Consider the following 17,085-nt stretch of genomic DNA (forward strand, 5'->3'; position numbering starts at 1 on the left):
CGTGAGAAGGGAGGTGAAACTAGCAAGGCGTGTGTGCTTGTGTTAAATAAGGGAGTTAAGGATCCTGAGCCGTAAGTGACAACAAAGCGGGGCTCACGTCCGTTCCCGCGGGCCGGGCAGGGGCGCCGCCGCCCCGCACACGCGCGGCCCGGGGCGCTCCGGAGCGCGCGGCCGGGGCTCCCCCGCCGCCGGTCCCGCAGGCAACGGCCCCCCCCGCACCGAACGCCGCCGGCCCGGCCCTCCTCTCTCTCCTCTCCTCTCCTCTCCCCTCTCCTCTCCTGGCCGCGCTCGGCTCGGCGCGCTGGCGAATCAGAGAGTGTCGGAATCTATTGCCTTTGTCTGACAAGTCATCCATCTCCGGGGAGGCGGGCGGGGGGCTGAGGGCGCTGCGGCTTTTAGAGAGACACACACCGGGAGCGGAGGCTCCAGTCTCCGGCCCCGGCTTCTCGCAAGCACTTCCCACCTCAGGCGAAAGTCCGCCGGGCGCCGGATCCGCCGCCCGGCCGAGAGGAGGGGTCGCGCCCGCCCGCCGCTCGCCGCTTTCCCGGGGATTGCTACTCTGCTTTGAACTTAAATGAACTAGCCCCGGACCGCGGGAGGAGGAGGAGGGAGAGCCGCGTCCTCCTGCGCCTTCTGCCGCCTGGCCGCCGGCCGCACCTTGCTCCGGCACCCCCTCCCCGCCGCCGGGGATGCTCTGAGCCCTCCCAGCCATGACACCCACCTGCCCCCCGGCGCCGCCAGTCCCTCGCTCCCACGGACTCTGCTGACTCCCCCAAGGCCGGCGCAGCCTTCCTGCCCCCCGGAAAGTACTTCGCTGCCCGCTTCACCGGGCCGGGGGCCCAGCGCATCCCGCCGCTCCCCTCCTCTCCTCTCCTCGTGTGCTTTTTTTGTTTTGTTTTGTTTTCCTTTTTCTTTTTTTTTTTTTTTTTCCATTTTTTTTCTCCCCTAAGTCTTGAAGTTGAGTTTTAGAGGCGACACGGCGGCTTCAGCCGATTTCTTCCCCTTCCTTTGCCTCCCCATGGATATGCACTGCAAAGCAGACCCCTTCTCAGCAATGCACCGTGAGTACTGGAGCCCGGCTCCTTCCGCTGCTGTCCCTTTCTCATCCCTTCATTCTTCCTTCCCCAACCATCCTTCCTCACCTGATCCTCCTCCAGGTCCACCTTTTCACCCTGGCCGATTCCGGGCTTAGAGAGTCGTTCAGAAGGCAGGTCGAATACTGCCGGCCCGAGCAGCAGGGCAAGGATGCCGGGCAGCCCCGGAGCTGAGGGCAGCCGAGCTCCGTGCCGGCACTGGGGCGGGGGCCAGGACCCCCAGTCCGAGGGCAGGGACTGAGTGCTGCTGTGCCTGTGCTGCGTGCCCTGAGCGCGCGAAGGAAATCCCCCTCCGAACCAGAGCTATGCTCCGCAAATACATTTTCTCCGTGGCCCTTCAGACAACAAGAGTTTATTCTGACTCGTGTCAGCCCCCGGGACGGGCCCTTTCCCTGCCTGTGCCCAGCCGGGCCGGGACTCCCCGCAAAGCTCCTCGGCTTTAACCCCCCAGATCTCCCCGCGATGTGATGCTGTTTGCTTTGATTTCGGATTTCGGTGGCAGAGAGGGAAGATGCCAGTTTCGAATTAATGGCGGGTTAGTCGGTGGCTGTTCTGTGAGTCGTTTTCGTTTGGCGAAAGGTTGGACTGCGGGAAAAATAGGACAATTGTATGGCAGGGAGATGAAGTGGCTTTGGAGGCTCCCAAGAAGTCACTATCCCTCCTGGTTTATTTACCAGATACCCGGTGTGAATTTTAAATACATTCCTGGTACAGAGGAAAGGGCATTCATGCTACATTTTCAATTTTAAAAGGCTTTCTTAAGAGGGGGAAGAAGGAACGTGAAAAGCCTCCTTTACCAGGGGCAGTAACAAGGAATTTCCATTGATTTTAATTAAATCGCAGGAGAGAAAGTAATTCCGAGATTTAAATTGAAGAAGAAAAAATACAAACAGAAAACCGAGATTGAGAGTATGTTGAGTCAGGAAATGAATAATTAAGAGCAATTTGTAACTTTTGACACCGAAACTTTTAAGGACACGCCCTGCCCGCTGCATAAAACACAAATCGAAAAGATAGAAAATGGAAATGCTTGAACTTAAAAAAAAATCCCGATTTTGCCTTGAGAACGAAGGTACAGAAATACAAACCCACGATTAAATCCCCAAACGCGGATGTAGGCAACTGCCTTTCTGTCTCCTAATAACTGATTTCCAGAATACATTGCTTAAAATGTGAGGTTTGATTTCCAAAGAGCTTTAACAGCAAACACTCCGTGCTTTGGACATTATTTTTAGTTTTCAGCAGTGTGATACGTTTCCAGATGCGATGTCAGTAATTCCTGCTCCAGTACGATCTGAAACATGTCAGCAGACGAAAGAGGCATTTCACTGTCGCTGATTTTTAAAAACTCCAGGGAGATTCCTGACCAATTTTTGGCTTCCGATTAGGGAAAAAAACAAAACAAAACAAAACAAAACAAAACAAAACAAAACAAAAGAACACCAAATCTAAACAGAACAAAAAGACCCCACCAACATTTGATTCGTTTCCTATTAAGCAATTTAAACAGATGCGGGCACAGGCTCCTGACACGAAGACAGCACACACGATCGGTACGACAGCACATACAGATGCCAGTACTTACATGCAGATAAATACACGTAAATATCTGGCTGCTCTGATAGAAAGAATCTTAGAAAACCACGGGGCAGAACAAAACAAACTCGTGTGAAAAATATCCGGACTGAAATAATTTGAATTATTAATTTTTAATCTTTTTTGCATCTGTTGCCCTTTAATACTTTGTAATGCGAGTTATAATAGGTGCTTTGAATTATTTATCATGGAGTTGCCGAAGAAATTGCTATCTTGTAACTTTAGAGGCAACATGTGCAAAGGGGTTCTGAACAAATGGAGGAAGAACACAATATATACCCGCGGGTTTTAGTGGAAGAAGATAAATATACCCTGTCCCCTCTGAATGTCTAAATATGTTTTTAAAAAGACTAACAAAAGAATGCAAAACATAACTCCGGTTCAGCGGGGAACGACGGGAAAGCTAGCCGGCGCCCCGGCCGATGGGGCTGGGAGGGGATGGGTGAAGGTGTAACTGAAGGGGTGGGGGAGATGGGAAAAACTCTATTTGTGCGAAAGGACTTGGATCGATCGCAGGGCAATGAGAGTTTCCACTAAGTTCAGAGCCAATAAGTCAGTGTCAGAAGCAGGAGAGAAAAAAACCTCAACGAAAATACAAACAGATCATTTTTCAGCAAACTGCAAAACGAACTAAGATCTCTTGGCGAGGGAAATAAAGGAGGTTAGGGTTGTGTGAAAGGAAAGCTTTAATACAGAGTGCACTCCACAGCTATATCAGCTGGATATTCCGGAGACAGGGACGCTCAGGTAGCAGCGCCAGCGAAGCTGTACCGCCTGCGAGCGCGCATCTCCCCATGCCCTGGCAACGGCGAACTGCTCTCGGCTCTAACGTAGACGTTTCATTCACGACCAACTGTCTCATTGCGTCCCAAAAGGAGATATTTCCCTTTATCCCCGTCACTCCGCTTCTCATGTCCACGCTTAGCAGGTGCATACTTTTTTTTTTTTTTCCCAAGTTATTTCTAGAAATGGAGAAAGACAGATCGGGAGAAAAAAAAGCGATCCTAGCAGTCATATATGAGAGAGAGCAGGTTTTTGCCTGGAAAGAGGGGGAGAGAAGAAAACGGAGAATTAAAATTCTCCCTTAATTAGATTTGTATAGTGGAAAAAAAACCAAAAACAAAAACAAAAACCCCGGAACAGTACAAGTCTGTTATTATTTTTTTTCTGGATTTTTTTTCCTGTAAAGATCGAAAGCTAATGAGAGAGAGGGTCTGTCTGTAAAGGAACACCAGCTGCGGGACGCAAAATATTTTCTTTCTCTCCCCCTCCATTTTTTTTTTTCTTTTCTCTTTTTCTCTGTGAGTCCTTTCAACTCGCATCCTAAAATAACGGGATAGGACTGCTTGCATGGGGGACATGCCGCGGGGTGAGGAGAGGGCGGAGTTCGCGAGGAACTGTAATTGACAACGTGATAGAAAATCCTGCAAAGAAAATGAGAGAAAAAGCCCAGGAGTAAAGAGAAGGGGGACTGCGGCAGAGTCCGCCCGGAGCCTCTAAGAGGTCGAGCTCTGGAGTTTGGGAGTGCATCACTGCCCTGCTCTGGGGAGAGGAGCGGGCGCGGGCGCTGTTTCCATGTTCGGCCCATCACAATGGCCGTGAGAATCCACCGCTCCGGCATCCCGATCGGGACCGCAGGAGGAAAGCGGCTTGGGGAAGGGAGGGCGGCATACGGGAACGTGGAGAACAATCTTCCTCCGTCTCGGGAAAATTCATTCTCCCTTCCCTTTCCATCTTTCCTCCTCTCTTTTCTTTCTTTCTTGCTTCCTTTCTTGCTTCCCTTGCTTTCTTTTCTTTCTCTCTTTATCTCATTTTCTCATTCTCCCTGGTTTTAGCTCCTTCTTTCTCTCCTTCTCCCTGTTTATCTTCTCTTGCTTCCCCACGTCCTGTTCCCCACTCTCGACCCCCCGCCATCACCTCCATCCATCTGTAATGACTGGAGAATTTGCAGTGCGGGTGGTAAAGAATCCACGACTAACGGTGTGTTTCTGGTGTGCGTGGGTTGTTGTGTTTTTTTTTATTTCTCTTTCCCCAGCAGGGCACGGGGGTGTCAACCAGCTCGGGGGGGTGTTTGTGAACGGCAGGCCCCTACCTGACGTGGTGAGACAAAGGATAGTGGAGCTGGCTCACCAGGGGGTGCGACCCTGTGACATTTCCAGGCAGCTGCGGGTCAGCCACGGTTGTGTCAGCAAGATCTTGGGCAGGTAAGGAAAGAGGCAGCTTCTTCCCCTCCCCTGAGACTGCAGCGTTGCATCCCTTCCCCGCTCCAGTATGACCTTCCGCCCTTCCCGTGGCACGGGGCTCTCCCCGTCACGACCCCGAGCGGCCCGGCACCTTCGCACAGTGGGAGCCCGCGGCTGAGCAGGGCCCCCTCTGCCAGCTGGCAAGGACGTATTTCTCCCCCGCCTCCCCCCTTCCTTCACCGGCGGTGTTTGAAAACTCCTGGGAAGACAAAATAATTTGAGAAGAGTGGGTGGGAGGGCGGAAAAGAGAAGGGACGGGAGAAAGAAAACGAAAGAACAAAAAAATCCCCAGTCCAGCAGGAACAACAACAAAAAAAAGCCTAACTCACAACAAGCCGTAAGCAGCCTTACTAAATACACGGGTAAATAAACAAACAACGGGGCAAATAAATAAATAAATAAATGCCCGCGGTAACCGATCATCGCCAAATGAGGTGTGCAATATCCCTAGGGGCTACTCGGGGAGACCCAGGGCCCTGGCCCGGCCGCTCGAGCGCGGAGCGGTGTGAGCAGGCGGCAGTGCCCGGGCCGCCGGTGCGTGCGCTACGCGCGCTGCTGTGCCCGGCGAAGGCCGGGACGGAAACGCTGCCGGCAGCAGAGCTAAAGGACAGCGGGGAGCGGGCTGGCGCTGCCCTGTACGAACACCCGCTTTACAGGGACCCCGGGGTCGGGATAAACTGTTCTCTTGCATCCGCAGCCCGTCCAGCGCCCCGATTCGGGAGCGGCCGGCGGGGAGATCCAGGCGGCGGAGTGCGAGCCCACCACTGCCCGTTTCCCCGCGCCCCCTTCCCGGCCGCCCGGCCCGATCCCGCGTTCGGCGGGCTTCACCTCCGGACAGCTGCATCGGGGAGAGGGTTTCTGTTTCATTTCCCGACCCCAGGGCCTAAAAGAAGTGTGTGCGCGTAAAACGGGGGAAGGGGGAGGCAGCGCCCCTCGCTTCTAGCACACACACACACACACAAAAAAAAAAAAAAAAAAAAAAAAAAAAAAAAAGGGAAAAAACCAAACCAAAAAAAAAAAAAAAAAAAAAAAAAAAAAAAAGGGAAAGCGAGCCCTAGAGATAGGAAGGGATTGCCTTAGCCCCAGGTCTTGCCGTCTGGCGCCTCGCGGAGCGGCGATATGCAGCTCCCGAGCGGCCACGATCCGGGGCCGCGTACCCGCGGGCCGAAGACGAGGTGGGGCACGGGGCAGGGGTCCGCGGCGTGCTCTGAGGGCCAGTGGGGCTCTGGGTGCTCAAGGACGGCAGGTCACTGACCATCTTTTGTGCAGGTATTACGAGACGGGAAGCATCAAGCCCGGCGTGATCGGAGGCTCCAAACCCAAAGTGGCCACCCCCAAAGTAGTGGATAAAATCGCCGAGTACAAGAGACAAAACCCGACAATGTTCGCCTGGGAGATCCGGGACAGGTTATTGGCCGAGGGCATCTGCGACAACGACACAGTCCCCAGCGTCTCCTCCATAAACAGGTAAGAGGAACCCCGCAGCTCGCGGCCCAGTCGCATCTTTACGGCCCAATAAAACCCCTTCCAACAGCGAGGACGGCCTAATCCTTCCTCGGTCAGGGTAGATCCAGCCTTCTCCGGACCCCTGCCCGCAGCGGGACCTGTAGGCATGGCCCGCCAGTCCCCGGCCCGGTCCAGCGGGCGCTCCCCGGCCTCGCCGTGACCTCCGAGCCCAGTTCCGGGCAGCGGGACGGAAAACAGCTGCCCGTTCCCGCAGCAGCCGCCCCGAGCTCCGTCCCGGGGCTCGCTGCAGCAGGGCCGCAGCTTGTGCCCGCCGCCCGGCCCGGGGGCAGCCGGGGGCCGGGGCAGCGCTGCTGCGAGAGCAGCTGAGCTCCCGCCGAGCAGCCCGGCACTGCCGCAAGGTTTGGGTGCTCTTCAGGCTGGAGGGGTGACGGGCTGCGGAGCCGGCGTTTCCCGTGTCCTTCGAACACCCCTAGCGGGGTGTAGATGACCTCCAGCCTTGCCAGCGTATTAGAACTCTGAGCCGAAAGGCTGCCGTCATCCTCTGCCAAGCCGGGCTCACAGCCGCGAGCCGCTGAGCGCGGGAGGAAGGATTCCCTTGCACCCACTCCCCCGGCTCACTCCCCATCGGTAGCCTGAGGGAACGGCTAAATTTGCCGGGCGGTTCTTTACCCGGCTGGGGAGCGCTGCTCTCCGCGGTCCCTGTGGCCCCAACTCGGTCTGATCCCTGCTCTCGCAGAAGGCTGGGCAGCCGCCGAATCGATTTCGCACTAGCAAACCATTTGCCCCCCTCCGCCTCCCCCATTTCCTCCCCCGGCTGCTAGGCTGCAGATTTTGTTGATTTTGTCGTTGGAGGGACTCAGATTTGGTCTCAGGTTTGAGGTGACAAAAATAACTATCTGACAAGCAAAAAACCAGGATCGATGCAGGAGAAAAAGGAATAGGTGTAATCAAGTACTGACAGACATCAAAGCACTCAGACTGCTCACACGCCTGCACGTTCAAACACAACGTACATCAGATCTTCACACTTTGGCAACAGAACACTCTCATGCACACAGTAAAAGTAATTACAGCGTTTTAGTGTTATGTATGTACAGATACCCTGACTGGGCCCACAGAAATACAACCTCTAGAAACAGAGTAACGCAAAGATATTTGCAAAAGGTACATACATAGGCAAGAAATACCTCACCAACTGAGTGAAAATACATGAAATTTTGAATGCAATTACAAATGTATGGCTCTTCCCAGCCAATAAATATACACATGGTATGTGTAAATAAGCATGCAGGCTTTTGCAGTGTCTACATAGATAAAATGCACAAATTGGTATACTGGCCTTTTTGATATATAACAAATTTAGCCAGATAAAAAAAAAAAAAAAAACCCAAAAAAACAAAACCTGGTGTATTTCTAGCAAGGGAAGCAAAAAATAAATAGCAAGGAAAACACAGTGGTATTTTTTTGTCTTGCACTTTTCATGGCAGATCTATCAAAATATGTCTAATAACTCAGACTGTGTATTTCTAAATCTGGCATCCTATATAAATGGGTTTTAATATTTTGCAAATGATATGGAATTATCCCAAATCATCTTGAAAACAGCAGGTAGAATTAGCTAGTGGAATGTACCTTGGCTAAGAAAGATTCGCTCAGACACACTGTCTCTGTAATATACTGCTAGGCTACCCTAGGAAATTATCCCTGTGTGTGCCATCTGTATTAAAATGGTTATTAAGTTATGAACAGGGTAACATAATACTGATCGGCTAATTATACACCCTCCTAAAAAACCTCCAGGTCTCTGTTACTCTCTCAGTCAGGTATTGAAATAATAACAGTTTGACATTCAGACACCTTACAAAGGCAGCTGTGGAAGGACAGACAGCTATCCCTGTAAGGAATTGAGCTGCTGGTATGGAAGTTCAGAGGAATGGCCATAGGCTCTTTGGAGAAATAGCATGTACAGACCCAACATATATTTATACTTCAGCTAGCTTAAGGGATCTCAGCATCCAAAGTCACTGAAATCTCAGTCTTATGCTTGCTGGACCCAGTGCCTCATGTCTGGGTTGTGATGTCCCAGGTAGAAAGCTGAGCACCAGATTTGGCTCCCACCATGCTACCAGTCTGTGGCAGGGTTTTGGGAGTTTTGTACCTCAGTTTCCCCACACTGGAAATGAAAACTAATTTTTCTCAGAAGGAGGTGGAGACAGATGCCAGTTAGATTGTGCTTATAAAATACTTTGAGGACGAGTGTTTTGTAGCTGCTAAGTATTATTAGAGAGGCTCAGCTGTGACCCACTATGGCAATGGTATTTAAGTGTGTAGTCCCCAAGGCTCAAGAGCATTTTAGCTTCATAAATTTAGTCTTTCCCCATTCCTTTTAAAAATTCAGACCAAACTTCCCACTGTTCACCTTTGTATGAAGCTCCCCAAAACTCACATCTGTGAGGAGGTGAGCCCGTAACACAGGTCATAAAATTTGCAAGTCTGCCCTAGACAAGAACAGAACACTGTACTGGGAAAAAATTGCAGTGAAATAGGAAATATTGAGTATATTAGGGTCCAATCCTAGTGCTGTGGAGAGTAGCGTGAACTTCATCACTCCAGTGACTTTCATGACTCCAGCTCACAGAACTCACAAAACACAAAGAAGCTCACAATTTAAATATACATTTTTCTCTCCCTCATTGTAAAAATTCACATAGAGAATCAGGACAGTTTCTTTGTAACAGCAAATCCCTTACCTGCAGTAAATTGTCATCTCTCTGATCACCAATCACAAATTGGAGTTAATCTAACACTAAGTCTCTGAGCAGCTTCAGAGAGATGACAATTTTAAAACCTAGCCATCAATAAATATCTGTCTTCCTACTTCTGCAAAATGTGGTTTCCAATGCAAAATCTGGTTTTACCCAGTGTCTAGAACAGTTAGAACTACATCCAGGAGCGTCTTAACATCTTAAGGCAATTTGCAAGGCATTTACGGAAAAAGAAGTTACCTATATCCTTAGATACTGTGAATACTGTGCTTCAAAATGGAGATGTCCTTGTACACAGAAAAAAAGTTACTTTTGGTTATTGTAAGTTTTTTTTTTTGAAAATGTATTAATTACCTTTTATTTTCTTTCTGAGAATTAGTCTAAAATTAGTAAAGGTCTTTGGGTGAGAAACTACAGAACAACAGTTTCAATTCAGTTTTAAAAGTCTCCGTTAAACACTTTAAAATTTTTTTAAATTATTTTTTTTAATTCTGTGTGCCTACATTGCACTGGTCTGTCACTATTGCACTGAGAATGGCAGGACACATTTGGGACAACATGTTACTTAGTTCTGAGTTTTATCAGAAACTTTTTCATTCCAAACTCATGCCAACAAAGGGTAGATATAAGTTCTAGCAAAAAAAAACATGACTTAACTACCCTGTCAAGATTCAGGAAAAAATACTAAAGTCTTCTGCTATGCAGTAGATTTCTTTTAATTATGGGAAAAGTCTAGAGAGTATATGAGTTAATAAGCAAAGTGCACCAGAAATGACAGGATCGAGATCAGTTATCTCTGCGCCAACAGCTTTCCTGTTCCCACTTCAGTACTTTAGTACTTCAGTATTTCAGTACTTCAGTACATTAAGTACTATGCAGTATAAACCAATTGTGTATGTGTATGTATACGCATATACATACGTACAAACGTGTATATGTATATGTATATATGCAAACTCACACACATATACACAGTGCATGTAATTGAGAAGCAGGCAAGTGACAGAAGATGTTAATTCTTTGGTAAGCAATTAATGCTTTAAATCACGTGAGCACCTTGCTTCTTGAACACTCTGCCAGCCCAAACTTGTCCACCTATCATACAACTATAAACCAGTTATCTGTGGTCATTTCAGATTAGACTGTTTCAAGTGAATTTAGACACTGCTACATTTAGATGCTCCTTGTGGCAGTCTCCTAAAAATGGACTTGGAGGCAGATGCTAGTGAGAACTTTTCCTTTGCTTAGGAGAACATGTAGCTCACCTAAGAACACAGGTTTCATGAGGTGATAATCATCCCAGAGAAATATGAATTAAGACAGTGTATGTTAGTAGGAACAGGAGGGAGCATGTCACGGACATACTTTCACGGTACTCTAAGTTATGCAATTGTTGCTTAAGCACTACTTCCTGCTTCTCTTAAATTAATGAATTATTTTGGATTAATGAATGAGGTCCAGAAAGGCAAAGCAAAACAACCTCCCCCTGATTTGTACCTCTATCCCAGTTCTTGGATGGCCAGGTTCAGTACTGGGAGCTCCCAGTTAGTTCTTAGCTAATGCATGCCAAAGGTAAAGCATTTCAGAGTTCAGTCAGTCTTCTGGATACACTTTGGACCCTGAGTTCCTGAGAACAGACCTGACTAATACCCCATGGAAGAGAATAGAGTTTAGTGGATATATTATCTCAGTCAAACTGCTGGATGCTTTTTTGATCTTCTCTTAGGTATTGGGTATCCATTAATTTCTAGTGTTAAGCATATGGTTTAGGGAGATGTTTCTATTTTCACAATATGGCAATTGGCTAATGATGCCTAGTTAAAGTCTCCAGTAATTATGTGCTTTTAAAAATACATATGGAAAGACACATACATTGACATGCGTTATAAGGACCAGTGAAATATACTTGTACATTGAAATATTATTGAGCATATGGCCAATTTCAGTGGCTGCAGTTTAGAGCAAAGAATGGCATATACGAAGATCAGATTTCTCTTAACAGTTCTGATATTAATTTTCTGACTGATCTTAGGCAGGTCACACAAACTCCTTAGAAGGTTGTTTTGCCATCTGTAAAACGAAAATAACAGGTTTTAGTTACTTCTGTAAAACTCGGTATGATCTTTCACTAAAAATTTCCATTGCATTCAAGACGTAACGATAAAAAGTTCAAAACTGGAGCTGGGTTGTTTTACATCAGCTGAGGCTTTAGCTCATGCAATCGAGGTAAATGTAACATTTCAAGACAAACATTGTCTGGCAAGAAGCAGGCGCATTAGGGCAGGGGCTGTGTTATATGTGGAAGAAATCAGTATTGCGCAAACAGAGCTTTCTGAGCCACCCTCGCTAGCCAGCAGCACTTGAGAATTCCCCAAAGGACATCCAAAGTCACTGTGAATCTCTTCTTGTTTTTCCTTCCCCCGGAACAAATACGTAATTCTTGGAAGACAGGTATTGAGTCTAGGGAGATGTTGGAAGAGTACAGAGTATCTCTAATGGCAGCTTGTTCATAGTGATCAAAAGCAGTGACAACTGCATTGTCTGCAGTGAACTTGGGGTGAACTGCCCGAGTTTTAACCTGCAAGTGTGTGTGTGGGTGTGCATGTCACACAAACCTATCACCACTGCTGGTTTTTAGTAGGCACAAGTCAATTTTCTCAATATAGACACCAAATATTTGACTTGTCATATAGACTGGATTTGCCTCTGTCTGACATTGTTTTGGTGTGAGGGAGGGGTGAAGAAAACTTGTCCGACAGTACTCAATGGAGATTACCAAGACTTGTAAACTGGCATTTCCCGGCACGCACAGAAGAAACTTGGGATTCTAGCAGGAATCCTCTCTCCCAGCTGAGGCTGAGTCTAAGGTTCCTATGCGGTTTCCTGCATCAGGGCATGCTTTCAAGGTGGAAGACTTCTACTGCCAGTTGCTTTCAGCTGAGCAAAGAATGTAATCGGGTCACACAGGGCTTCATTACAGGGAATATACTCCTTTAAATTCAGACTCTTTTCCATCAGACACAAACCTGGTATTATCTTCTTTTTATCATTGCAAATAAAGGACAGGCTCATAAAGCAGAGGTTACAGACAATGTTACTGCAGCTGAAAGAGTAAATGAATGCTCATAGCATTTCTCTTTGTCTTATTCATCGTATCTGGCCATTGGAAGGTTGTATGGGGGAAAGTACAATAAGCTAGTCGCATTTTTTCTAATTTTCATATTGCAGAGATATTAGCTCAAGAGAGCTAGTCAGCAAGTAGAATTGGTTGTGCCTGGGAAGTTTTGAACTCCCTGTTCTGTGAACCTTGAAGTTCAGAACCGTATCGGCCCCTTTATCACCTAAAATTCCCAGCCCTTCCTTTTTCTATAGATGTATAAAAAGCTCGATTTTTGCTGGAAGTTAAATATTTTCAAGCTTTTGCAACCACTGAATTATTGCTGCACTCTGCCATAGAGGTAGCTGCAGTTCTGTGCTGGGTGAGTGAGTCTTATGGAGCTGAACCTCTCTTACCAGAATCAGTATTATGTGAAAAAAAACTCATTTGACTTTGGGAGAAAAGAGGAGAAAATATAAGTGGCCTGGCCAAGAAATGACGAAGGGGTGAGAACAATATAGTGATCTGAAGGGCACAGTCCTTCCAACAGGAAAGGAATTATTCACGTTTAAACAAAGCACTATAGGCAGGAATGAAGGGAGGGAAATAAGAAAGGAAACATTTAAATGGTAGCAGAAGGTATCCTCTGATAGGGAGGTCCATTAAAATGTGGAATTGCATCCCATAGGAATTCCTGATTTCTTGGAATATATATAAGTAGGTGGCATTAATAACAAGCAAGTATACAATAAGAAATAATCTTGTGTTGGCTAAAGAGACAGATAATGGTCTAGCAGGCCAGCTGGACCTTTTACGATACGATGACATGGTGCATACAAAACCAAGTCATGTTTTCAGACATATATCAAATATCCGAAAACTCTCATCGCTAACCCCAAAGCTTATTTAAACAAAAGATTTTCATTTTACTTGAATAACAGTACATGACTTCAAAACAGTTGAACAAGCCGGAGCTTCACTTAGATTCCATTGTCCTTAGTTAAGGCATAGTGAAATTCAAATGGAATTTAAGCTCTCCACTTAAAATCAGCAAAATATTTAGACATCACACTTTTGCTGTTGGTCTCTATAAATGGAAAGCTAGAGACTTCTAAAAGCATTTGCCATTGGTCTGACATCCACATAGCTCACTGGGGGTTTAGGAAATCCCATCTGTGTGTAGATGGCTCTAACAATGATTACTACTCATGAAAGCATCAGAAAGGTTTGAGTTCTTCTCCAAAGTGATTATTTTTAAAATTGAGACTAACAGGAATGAGGATTTTTTCCACTGTAATTAAAATTAACCTATTGGAGCCTATAGCTGCATTGCCATATTTATCAGTCCCAACTGTTTAAAAATGCCAAGGTAGAGCCTAAACTGTGTAATTGGCATAAGAACCATGGGCACTTGTAATACAATGTAGGTTTGTTTTCACTTGTTTTCTATTTTCTACTCTAAATTTTAAATGGGATTTGGATATCTGACTCCTATTAAACATCTTAAAAAACATCTTAACAATGCAGTCCTTTGAGTCTTCTGAGAGCTGACAGGTCCCTTTTCAAGCCCCCACAAGCACTGGCAACATACTTTATTAAATGAGAACTGAAATTCTTATGCTACCACTTGACTAGAGGAGCTGGAAAACCCAAAAAAACATGGTTAGGCTTGTGATGAAATACTAGACACTATGATATTCAGTGCTAGCCTCCAGTTTTCTCTATTGCCAGTAACTGAGGGCTGGTTTTGCAGCACTTAAATGGCTATCTACCCAGCTGAAAATCACAAATCTAATCTCTCGGTTTCCAAACTCCTCAGGGTGCACTTACAAATATTCATTTCCAATCAATTTACACCTGCTAATATTTCTCAATGCTTACATGTGATCACAGAGTCAGAAGAAATGCCAGTGCTTACTATTTCTATTGCAATAGCATAAAGAGGCTCTGTGCATAGATCACAAACCATTGTCCAAAACAGGCACAGCGTAAATAGGAATTTCTTTCAAGAGGCACTTTTAGAAAATCACTATATACACATGTCTTGGTTTACACCAGCCCCTTAGCTTCTACTAGGTTCATAATTCAGACAGTCCTCAAGGTTTCAGGGGTCCTGGAACAAACATCTTTGTCTGTCATAAGAAATGAGATATGTGGGAAGGGCTCACTCATCAAGTCCAAGTCTAGGTAAAAAGCAGAGCAAAACTGAAGAGTCCTTTTCTATGGGCTCATATTTGACAAGACGGAGGCTGAACACCAGCCAGGCTGAAAGAGCCTCCCCCCTCTTCCATGATAAGTAGGCATATAAATAAATAAATAAATGGCATCCTAACTGCACTGAGAACTCAATAAAACAATCACATCAAATATGAGGAGGTATAAATCTCATGTCTGCACAGGTAACCCACTCAATTGCTTTTATTACGGCTCAGCCTGACTCCATTTATTACCATCCGTGGCCTGGGTGAAGGATGTTTGCATGGAGGGTGGTCTCCTGGTGAAATCCTATCCCTGGAGCAGTGACAATCAGCCCATACAGAGGTGGATTTTGGTGGGGAGACCAAAGGCAGATCCATCTGTCTGCATGAAAACTAATCAATAACCCTGTAACTAGACCCCTTGTCACTGGGAAATGGACAACACAACAGTTCAATCCTGGAGCCATAGGAGAGCAATAGCTGTGGTTCAGGTATGAAGAATTACAGGATATATGCATGAAATGTTTGAGACATATGGAGAGAATATGTCTGTCCATACAGACACTGAGGAGGAGCAATGATATGGGAGTGTAGAGGGTACATTAGTATATAGTATGCAGATTTGAAAAATTTATGTGTTCAGAGGTGGGTATGGGGAACAAAAAAGCCGAACTATACTGCATTTTTTTTGTACAGGACATTTATACAGGCACTCTTAAGTGCAAGGCAGATAAGTACCTGTGGGAAAACGTGCCCGTTGGTTGGATACTACATATTGGTATATGGTAGAGAGGACATGTTTCTGAGCAGGCACGTAGATGGTGACACAAAATGCTGGTACGCAAAAGGAAGCATATTCAGGAGTTTGATGCAGTCAGGGAAGGATATTCCTTTGTCCTTTGTCTGGCTTGGGATTTATGTGTGTACTAGTTTTGACAGAGAGCAGGAAGAGTGATGTGCCAAAAGCCTGAGCTAACAGACTGTGAGTACACAGATACACTTCCCAGAAAATGCTATATATGAACCAAACCTCACTGTTAATTCAGGAAGGGAGATTATGGTGCCTTGTCTCTGCCTCTATGAAAAATAGAAATAGGACATTCCTTGCTTTTGTCATCCCCTAGCTCTGCAGCTCCTGTAGCATTTCTAAAACCTGCACAGTATATTGTTCTCCAGGCTTCTAGCAATTCCCTAACACATGCACACATACCCAGGTAGGATGGAGTTTGCCTCTAATAATTGTTCACTCCTGGGGGAAAATTTACTATTTCTATGTTTAGCTCCATTTTCAACAGATCCTCATCCTTCCAAGGTAAGAATTCTTCCCTCTCTTACGGGTCCAAGGCATAAGGGATAAATAGCCATCTCTGCTTGGAAGACAAATTGCTTCAAGATTAGTGATCAGCTCTGCTCAAAATGCCCATCACTGTATTTCAGTTGATAAGGGTGGTACCCATGTTTTGCAAGCAGACTGATGTCTGTTTGCTAATTTACACAAGGAAAAGCAGAGACCGCAACCAGACAACAAAGTCACAAAAGAAACCCTCACGTATCTGTCAGACAGGATGCCGTGTACCACCTCTAGTTCCAGGGCAGTTTGCATAGTTCTGGCAACAAAAAGAGCACTCATTGGTCAGGAAGGAATAATATCACAGCCCTTTGATTCCCAAAATCAATTCTCATTTGCTTCAAGCTGGGCCAAAGTACAACAGCAACCTCATTACCCCACTGTCCATTTTCAAGCGCTCACTTTAAAATTGCACTAGATTCTTTGAGCACTAAGATTTGGGCTCTTTTTAAAGGGATTACTGCCTTTCAATATACCCATGTTTCTCTAAAAATTCTTTTAAGAACAAGCTTTGGTCATCTGCCTCTACAAAGAAAGACCGCAGCACGATGTAGCTAGGTAATAGTGCCTGCTGTTAATATTTGTCTAAATTTAGGCCACTTCTTGGTTGTTTAACTGTAGACTTCTGAACTTGAAAAATTAAACATTTATACATAAATTACACATACATAAAAATACATATTCATTTACAAAATCAATGTGAATGGAGGAGATGTATAAGAGAAGAGAAAAGGGAGGAATAATATTTCTGAAGAAAAGGATACCATGTTTGCAAACCAAGTGCATGGGGAAGTGTATTTCAGGGATACACTATGTACAAACATTCCAAGGCAGTGTAAGTAGAGGCAGAGTGAAAAACGTGCAATGTCCAAATTCCCTTTCTGTATGTAACAAAAAGAAAATTTAGAGTTTAAAAGAGACAATATTTGTAGTGCTGCTTCTGACAGATGAGCCACAACATGGAGTTTCCAGAATAGGAAGACAGCACAGTTCGGTGGGGTTGGATAAGGAAAGAGCAAGAGATAAGGATGGAGTGAAAGGCTAAAGCAGATTTGAATTGTATAGTGTCAAAATCAGACCTGCTGTGGCTTTCCAGAAGGCAGTTTGGGCCACTGTGCCAAATAAGATGCTGAGTCATTCAGTATCAACATTCAACTCCCTTATGTGGCTTTAAGAATTTCAGGCTACACGTGTGCCTGAGTTTAGGGTCTGTGAGTATGAAGGTAGACAGGATGGGGACAGAGTAAGTGGGTCTGGCTGCATGTAGACTCCTGTGA

At 46.0% G+C, this 17,085-nt stretch overlaps 1 protein-coding gene across 4 annotated transcripts in view; it reads left to right on the forward strand.

The window, feature by feature from the left end:
• Positions 1-1,003: 1,003 nt before the first annotated feature.
• The window catches only part of PAX2 (paired box 2), an 87,591-nt gene continuing 71,509 nt past the window's right edge, over positions 1,004-17,085 (forward strand). For 2 of the 4 annotated variants that reach the window (XM_053949454.1, XM_053949455.1), the window contains exons 1-3: positions 1,019-1,061; positions 4,726-4,894; positions 6,203-6,400. In XM_053949454.1, the coding sequence (XP_053805429.1) occupies positions 1,019-1,061; positions 4,726-4,894; positions 6,203-6,400 (410 nt within the window). Of the gene's footprint in view, positions 1,062-4,725; positions 4,895-6,202; positions 6,401-17,085 lie in introns of all 4 variants that reach the window. The other 2 variants (XM_053949456.1, XM_053949453.1) reach the window with 2 other exon arrangements.

The sequence above is a fragment of the Vidua chalybeata genome, chromosome 8 (assembly GCF_026979565.1).
Source record: "Vidua chalybeata isolate OUT-0048 chromosome 8, bVidCha1 merged haplotype, whole genome shotgun sequence".
NCBI lineage: Eukaryota > Metazoa > Chordata > Aves > Passeriformes > Viduidae > Vidua > Vidua chalybeata.